The sequence below is a fragment of the Chiloscyllium punctatum genome, chromosome 16 (genome assembly GCF_047496795.1).
Source record: "Chiloscyllium punctatum isolate Juve2018m chromosome 16, sChiPun1.3, whole genome shotgun sequence".
NCBI classification, from domain to species: Eukaryota; Metazoa; Chordata; class Chondrichthyes; order Orectolobiformes; family Hemiscylliidae; genus Chiloscyllium; species Chiloscyllium punctatum.
Genome location: NC_092754.1, coordinates 28,070,449 through 28,079,474, shown reverse-complemented (window position 1 = coordinate 28,079,474; position 9,026 = coordinate 28,070,449). Strand labels below are relative to the sequence as shown.

The window sequence follows — 9,026 nt, the reverse complement described above, 5'->3', positions numbered from 1 at the left end:
GTTGGCTGCCTGGTAACAGAGGGAGCCGCCGAGGCTCAGTTGTTGTTGTTTCGGACACAATGTGCAGATTATGTCAGGACAGAATTAGAGGCGGTGATTACACTGCACACACCAGCATTGCACCCCAGATGGGGAATTCCCTTCCTTACTTTGTTTGGAAGCTGTGTTGTTAAACTGCTCTCTCACACACACACATGCTGCAGACTCTTACTCCTCAAACTCTGCAGCCTGCGCTTGGGCTTCAGGAGAAAAATAATTGGGGATGCTGGAAATCTGAACCAAAAACAGAAATTGCTGGGGATCTGAAACGAAAGCAGAGCGAGAGAGAGAAAAATACAGAATCTCAGCAGGTCTGGCAGCATCTGTGGAGAGAAATCAGAGTTAACGTTTTCGATCGAGTTCTTCAGAGACCTGGGTAAATTAAGTGGTTCGACGGCCCACCGGGAACTCAGTACATCTTCCATCCTGGTGACAGCAGCAGAAAAGGACAGTGTACAATGAGTCCGAGTCACGGTCCGAGAGGAGGGGGAGCTCGCTGAGATTTATGTTTGCAGAGTGGGAGATGGAGAGCAATGGTGAGGTAAAGATTAAAATGTAATTTTCCCTCCTGACGGTGCCCAGGTCACTAGATCTCAAAGATTCTTGGATTCCTGAGTGGCCGGGCTGCTGATATGGAGGTGTGTTGGGAGACCGTTAGACGGTTTCAAGACCAACTATATCCAATCCAATCCTGACCCAATATTTGTACTTTAACTCCATTTGAGCCCCAAAGCACGAGTTGCTAGCAAATAATTATGGATCAGATTTTTGATTACTTCTTCCTTACTAAGCCGTATCCCCCTCTCATCCCTCTCGCATCCCCCCGCTGCAACCAAACCCTTGGCACCTTGTCAGAAGGGCTCTTAAATTTTAGACATAATTTTCATTTCTATTAAACTCTGAATTTCATGGGAACTGATGCATTTTCCTTGCCGAGTTAAATATCTCAGTGCTCAGTGGACGAAAATCAAATTCAGCTGTAGTGCCGTAATTCTTCATGTCTTTCGGCATGTTTTCACATCATGAAGATTCACGCACCTTATTTAAGCTTTGATACATCTTGTCACATAAAGTGCTGTGTAAAACTTCATTACAATCTCACTTATGCTAAATGCTGGAATGCGTTACTGTCAAATAAATAGTGGAGAGTAAAAACGTCTGTATCATTTATATTCTGAAGCGCAGTGTGACGAATTTTGATAAAAGAAACACATATATCACATTTGAAATGTTAACTATGTTTGTCACTTCACAGATGCTGCTCCAGAATTTTAACTTTTTAGTTTATAAAATGTATTTTCAGCTTATAAAGTCCTGTTTGTTTGGAGCAAGTTAGTTACGTTTAGGGTAAAGTATAGATAGTTACAATTACTGTTAGTTTGGTTAGCCACCTTTTAATTTTAGAAGTATTCTAACTTAAAGATAACCACAGCAAAACTATAGTGCTAATCAAGATAAAAGTTAGTTCATAACAAAACTATTGATAACATTTCCAAAGAGCAATTCAACAATTAGCTATAATACAAATACAAAGATTAAAAGTTGGTGCATTTTAACAAAAAAACTTATAAACATGAAAGTGACATTAATCTGTTAACATTGCTGGCACAGCTTATATGTAGATACTGTTAAGGGCTTGGATGGAGAAGAATTTGTTAAAGTTGTGCAAGAAAATTTTCTGATTCAGTATAGAGAAGGAGCAAACCTTGACCTTCCATTGGGAAATAAAGCAGAGCAAATGACTGAAGTAGGAGAAAGTGAGGACTGCAGATGCTGGAGATCAGAGTCAAAAAGTATGATGCTATAAAAGCACAGCTGGTCAGGCAGCATCCAAGGAGTAGGAGAGTCAATGTTTCGAGCATAAGCTCTTAGTCATAGAGACATAGAGATGTACAGCATGGAAACAGACCCTTCGGTCCAACCCGTCCATGCCAATCAGATATCCCAACCCAATCTAGTCCCACCTGCCAGCACCCGGCCCATATCCCTCCAAACCCTTGCTATTCATATACCCATCCAACTGCATTTTAAATGTTGCAAGTGTACCAGCCTCCACCACTTCCTCTGGCAGCTCATTCCATACACCACCCTCTGTATGAAAAAGTTGCCCTGTAGGTCTCTTTTATATCTTTCCCCTCTCACTCTAAACCTATGCCCTCTAGTTCTGGACTCACCCACCCCAGGGAAAAGACCTTGTCTATTTATCCTATCTATGCCCCTCATGATTTTGTTAACCTCTATAAGGTCACCCCTCAGCCTCCGACACTCCAGGGAAAACAGCCCCAGCCTGTTCAGCCTCTCCCTATAGCTCAAATCCTCCAACCCTGGCAACATCCTTGTAAACCTTTTCTGAACCCTTTCAAGTTTCACAACATCTTTCCGATAGGAAGGAGACCAGAATTGTACACAATATTCCAACAGAGGCCTAACCTGTACAGCCGCAACATGTCCTCCCAAATCCTGTACTCAATACTCTGACCAATAAAGGAAAGCATACCAAACGTCGTCTTCACTATCCTATCTACCTGCGTCTCCACTTTCAAGGAGCTATGAATCTGCACTCCAAGGTGTCTTTGTTCAGCAACACTCCCTAGGACCGTACCATTAAGTGTATAAGTCCTGCTAAGATTTGCTTTCCGAAAATACAGCACCTCACACTTATCTGAATTAAACTGCATCTGCCACTTCTCAGCCCATTGGCCCATCCTCTTCCTCAGGAATGTTTCTGACGACATTCCTGATGAACAGCTTATGTTTGAAACGTTGACCCTCCTGCTCGTCGGATGCTGCCTGACTGGCTGTGCTTTTCTAAGTGTTAGTCAGGGAGCACTTTGGGACAAGCGATCATGAGTTTTAAAATAGTTATGAAAGAGGATAGACCTTATCTAAAAGTTAAAATTCTCAATTGGACTAAGGTTAATATGCATGTTATTAAGCAGGAACTCTCAAAAGTTGTTTGGGGGAGGCTGTTAGCAGGTAAGGGGAGGGTTGGAAAGTGAAGGACCTTCAAAAATGAGATAACAAGAGTTCAGAGACTGTACGTTCCTGTTCATGTGATGGGCAAGGCTGTTAAGTGTAAGGAATGCTGGATGAGTAGAATCATTGAGGCTCCGATCAAGAAAAAGAAGGAGACCCGGTACTGGGGAACGAGCCAGGACAGGTGGTAGAAGTTGTGGTTGAGGATTTCATTGGGAACAGTGACCACAATTCTGTAAGTTTTAGATCACTCATAGATAAAGATGAGAATGGTCCTAAGGGAAGAGTACTACACTGGGTCAAGGCCAATTATATCAAAGTTAGGCAGGAGCTCCAAAATGTGGATTGGACACATCTATTTGAAGGGAAGTCCACATTTGATATGTGGGAGGCTTTCAAAGATAGGTTAAAAATAGTGCAGGATAGGCATGTCCCGTTGAAGGCAAAGGATAGGAAGGGCAAGATTTGTAAACCGTGGATGACAGGAGAAATTGTACGACTAGCCAAGAGGAAAAGGGAAGCGTATATAAGGTCTAGGCTGCTAAGAACAGAACGGGCCCTGGAGGAATATCGGAGGGGTAGGACAGGTCTTAAATGAGGAATCAAGTGGGCTAAAAGGGGTCATAAAATAGCTTTAGCGAGTAGAATTAATGAGAACCCCAAAGCATTTTATTCTTATATAAGAAGCAAACAGGTAACTGGGGAAAGGATTGGTCCACTAAAGGATAAGGAAGGAAGGCTGTGTATCGAACCTGAGCGAATGGGTGAGATTCTGAATGATTACTTTGCATCAGTGTTCACTGAGGAGAGGAACATGACGAATCTTGAGATTAGAGATAGAAGTTTGATTAGTCTGGATCACGTTGACTTAACTATGGAAGATGTGTTGGTTAGGCTAGAGGTTATTAAGGTGGACAAATCCCCAGGATCGGATGGGATCTATCCCAGGTTGCTGAGGGAGACAAGAGAGGAAATAGCTGGGGCCCTGACAGATATCTTTGTGGCATCCTTAAACACAGGTGAGGTACCAGAAGACTAGAAGGTTGCTCACATTGCCCCCCTGTACAAGAAGGGCAGTAGGGATATTCTGGGTAACTACAGACCAGTGAGCCTGATGTCGGTGGTGGGAAAGTTGCTGGAGAGTGTACTGAGGGATAGGATCTATTTATATTTAGAAAAGAAACGGCTTATCAGTGATAGTAACATGGTTTTGTGCGGGGGAGATCGTGCCTTACCAACTTAATAGAATTCTTTGAGGAAGTGACCTAGTTGATAGACGAAGGAAGGGTTGTTGATGTCATATACCTGGACTTTAGAAAGGCTTTTGATAAGGTTCCCCATGGTAGACTAATGGAGAAAGTGAAGACACATGGTGTGCAGGGTGTTCTAGCTAGGTGGATAAAGAACTGGTTGAGCAACAGGAGACAGAGAGTAGGAGTTTAAGAGAGTTTCTTGAAATGGAGAAAGGTGACCAGTGGTGTTCCATAGGGATCAGTGCTGGGGCCACTGTTGTTTGTAATATACATAAATGATCTGGAAGGGGGCACCGTTGGTATGATCAGCAAGTTTGCAAATGACATGAAGATTGGTGGAGTAGCAGAAAGCATAAGGGACTGTCAAAGAATACAGGAGGAGAAAGATAGACTGGAGTGTTGGGCGGAAAAGTGGCAGATGGGTTTCAATCCAGACAAATGTGAGGTGATGCATTTAGGTAAGACTAATTCCAGAGTGAACTGGAATGAATTGAATACAATGAACTGAAGAGCCTTGGGAAAAATTGATGAGCAGAGAGATCTGGGAGTGCAGGTCCATTGTACCCTGAAGGTTGCTGCACAGGTAGACTAAGTGGTCAAGAAGGCTTGCCTTCATTGGACAGGGTATTGAGTAAAAGAGCTGGCAAGTCATGTTAAAATTGTACCAGATATTGGTTCCGCCGCATTTAGAATACTGTGTACAGTCCTGGTCGCCACATTACCAAAAGGATGTGGGCCCTTTGGAGAGGTTGCAGAGGTTTACGAGGATGATGCCTGGTAAGGAAAGTGCTAACTATGAAGAGAGGTTGAGTAGGTTAGGTTTATTTTCATTAGAAAAAAAGGAGATTGAGGGGGGACCTGATTGAGGTTACAAAATCATGAAGGGTGTAGACAGGGTGGATGGAGACAAGCTTTTTATCCAGGGTGAAGGATTTAATAACAAGAGGTCATGCTTTCAAGGTGAGAGGTAGAAAGTTTAAGTGGGATACATGCGGCAAGTACTTCACACAGAAGGTGGTGGGTGTCTGGAATGCGTTGCCAGCAGAGGTGATAGAGGCAGGCACGGTAGATTCATTAAGATGCGTCTGGACAGATGCATGAGTAGGTGGGGAGCAGAGGGATACAGATGCTTAGGGATTAGGCGACAGGCTTAGACAGTAGATTTGGATCGGCTCAGGCTTGGAGGGCCGAAGGGCCTGTTCCTGGGCTGTAAATTTTCTTTTTTTTTGTATGTCAAGAATAGACAGCTGGGATCAAGTCCTTCATTTGAACACAACTGGATTGGTGATCTCAAGTGTGTATCGAGAATTATGGTTTGAGTCCAGCAGGACAGTTTTAATGTGAACTACTAATTAATTTTTTGAGGAAGTAGGTACTGTCATGTTCACAGGAAAATATCTTTGAATAGGGTTTATACAGAATTCGTGAAGACATTTGATAAGGCTCGACACAAGGGACTGTTAGTTAAAATTCAAGCCTAATTCGGAAGAAAATTCAAAGAAAACTACAGACAAGTTTAGAAAATTTATTACAAAAAAATGACATTATTGGCAAAACTCAACAAGTCCAGCAGCATCTGTGGTGAGAAAATAGAGTTAATATTTCAAGTCTAGTGACTCTTCATCAGAACAGTGCTTTTTCAGATCTCCAGCATCTACAGTTCTTTGTTTTACTTTAGAAAATTTATTAGGTTTCAGAAGACAGAGTCAAGATAATGGGTATGCACACCCAACTATCAGCTGAGGCTTAGTTCTTACCTTTAATTCAGAACATTGTGGATTTAAGTATCTTTCCAGAAACTTGAACATAAAAATCTACACTGACATTCCAGTGTGCTAGTAAGGGTGAGTTGGGAGCACAGTGTTTGGCTAAGATGAGTCTGCTTTCTCAGGATAAAGATCCTATGGTGCAATTTCAAAAAAAAAGAGTAAGAAACTTCTCTTTGATGGTCTGGCCAACTTTACCACTTGATCAACAGCACAAAAACAGACTATCCAGTCATTTTCATATTATTCTTCATGGAAGCCAGCTATGTGCAAATTTTCTGGGTCATTTCTTTCATCAGTGACTACACTTTAAAGCATTTCCATTAACTGTAAACTTCTTTGAGATACATAATATATTTGGGAGTCTGTTAGTTCAGTTGACTGGTTTGCGATGCTGAGTGATGCCACTAGTGTGAGTTCAATTCCTGTACTGGCTGAGGTTACTGTGAAAGTCCCTCTTTCTCAACCTCTTCCCTCACCTGAGGTGTGATGACCCTCCGGTTAAACCACCACCAAGTGACTCCTTAATGAGAGCGTGGGACTATGGTGAGTTTACTTTTCAAAATATATTTGATGCGGATCTTTATTTTACAATAACTTCACAATAACACAAAAGTTGAGTTGCTTGAAAATGTTGTGATTCTGAAATACTATCCACTCTCCAACTGACAAGTGTAATTTGTTTGCTGTCTGTAAAATGGTTGTTTAGGGTCCTTTGACAGAGGATTTTGAAATCTGATCTTTTACTCTGTGAAGGCAATGTTTGTACAGTTCTCTATTTGGATTGTTTGTCAACATGTTTGAGATCACAGTAGGATATTGATGCATGTTTTAACATGCTAGTCCATTGCATGCTAGCAAGTTAAGATGCTCCCTTGAATCTGTTTAAGAGAGCTGGCTTGCAGAAAGACTCTCAACTCTTTCCTGGTTGCATATCTTGTCCTTTCAGAAAAAAAAGGATAAACAAGTAGTAGAATTGTACAGTTTGTTTGATTGGATCTGCTGTGGAGATATTTTGTTGATGATCCATACTTTGCTGTACCAGTATTCTTTGGAAGTTCTTAGACTAGACTTAATTGTCCTGCAAGCCTCGGGGTTATGCGTCTATAGAGAATACAGACCTCAGTAACATTGATATTAGACTAGCTGTGAAGCATAGGAGAATATATAAACTGCTCTAAAGAAGTAACCATTGTTTTGTGGGTGTAATAATCTGTAATATTCCACTGACAACTGGGATTCTTCATTAGTCTCCCTTTTCTGTCTTTTCATGTTTTTGTATTATGGATGTCTCTCCTTTCCTCATTCAGAAATGCCATTTTGGCAGAATAACATGCTGTATCAGAATAACTCTGACTCTGTGAAGGGGGCCTAACCTAGTGCTTCAATTGCAGCTTTTATCTCAATTTGTTCAGGAATGTCCCATGCTGCACCTACCTGCGGTATCTCTATACCGTTAATCTGCAATGTAATTTCACTATTATAAAGGTATAGGGCTCTGATTTCAATAATCCAGAAGAACATGTTCCTACTAGCCCAGATAGCACCTTCAGCACTCCTGGATGGAGAAAATGGAGCTGTTCCATAGTAACGCTCTGTATCCAAACACATTTTGGTGTTTTATTTACGATACTGTACAATAGGAAGTTATAAGTGTGGACCAGGACAGGCAGTGGCTGCACTGGCACATACAATGCCGCAGACAGTTTCTGTAAGTATGGTGTTTTTACTGGACGAGTTGTTGGGGGTGGGGGGTTGTTCCCCTGTAATATGTTCTTAAAATTTGAGGTAGAGAAATCTGAGTCACTTCAGATTGTATTTCTTAAGCCTTTACTTTGACAGTCAAATTTATATGTTTTTGCAAGGCAAATCTGTAAACTCTAAATACTATCCTCTTGATGTTGGCAATGCTTTCATGTCAATGAAAGTATTAATGTGTGCAGACTTGGAAATTAGATAAATGGAAGTTGCCATGACGTGTATTGATCAATATCTTGATGGACCTATAATTAATACCAAAAATTAACTTTTTAAGAATAGAAATGAAGTAATGAGAAAGTAAATTTATGTGTGGAAGCATTTGTTCAAACTGGGCCAGAGCTAAAGGAATGAAATGGTTATCTTGTGCTCAGAGTTAACATCAAGTTGCAGATGCAAGGAAAGGTGGAACTACAAAAGGATTTAAGAATAAGGATCAGGATTTAAATTCAATAGATTATGAGCTCGAGAGTCAGTGGAGATTGTCTTAGGGAGTTAGGGGATTGGAGTTTTGGGTAAGTTGTAATTTTTATAGATGATTAAGAGCCGGCTTGAAAAGTTGACCCTGGATGTTAGAAAGTTATGGATAAAGATTTCCCCACTGATAAGAGATAAAATAGGATTTGGAAGTAAACAATGAGGTGAAGTTGGAAATAAATGACCTCACTGACAGATAGAATGTGGAGCTTGAAGCTTGGTTAGAGGAAAGTAAAGTTGTGCATCGTAATGATTGTCCTAAGCAAACGGCTAAAAGGTATAATTAAGTTATAATGCAGGGCTTTTGGTAGGGACTTGAACAGAATGCCTTTGATTTTGCATGTATTAAATTGAACAAGTTTCCTGCTTACCAGTAGCACACCGTAGAGGTGGGAGGTGACATGGAATTGGTTGTTGTCAGTTAATGAAATGAAATCCATGTTTTCAGATGATACCACTTAAAGGCAGTATGTAGAAGTGTGACTAAGGATAGATATTTGAGTTTGACTTATTGTTATCATGTGTACCAACTTACAGTGAAAAGTGTTGTTTTGAGTGCTATACAGGCAGGTTGTACCAAACAAAGCAGAGAAGATTGCACAATACAGTGTTCCAGCTGCAGAGAAGGTGCAGAGAGAGAGATCAGCATTAACATTTAGAGGTCTGTTCAAACGTCTGGTAACAAAAAGGAAGAAGCTGTTCTTGAATCTGTTTGTGCATATATTCAAACTTTTCTGCTCAATGGAAGAGGGTGGAA

At 41.0% G+C, this 9,026-nt stretch overlaps 1 protein-coding gene across 8 annotated transcripts in view; it reads left to right on the top strand.

Moving 5' to 3' along the window:
* Positions 1 to 12: 12 nt before the first annotated feature.
* Positions 13 to 9,026, top strand: part of ccdc30 (coiled-coil domain containing 30) — a 160,461-nt gene continuing 151,447 nt past the window's right edge. For 7 of the 8 annotated variants that reach the window (XM_072586610.1, XM_072586609.1, XM_072586613.1 and 4 more), the window contains exon 1: positions 13 to 580. In XM_072586610.1, coding sequence (XP_072442711.1) covers positions 545 to 580 — 36 coding nt within the window. In that variant the 5' untranslated portion in view covers positions 13 to 544. The remainder of the gene's footprint in view (positions 581 to 9,026) is intronic. The other variant, XM_072586608.1, reaches the window with a different exon arrangement.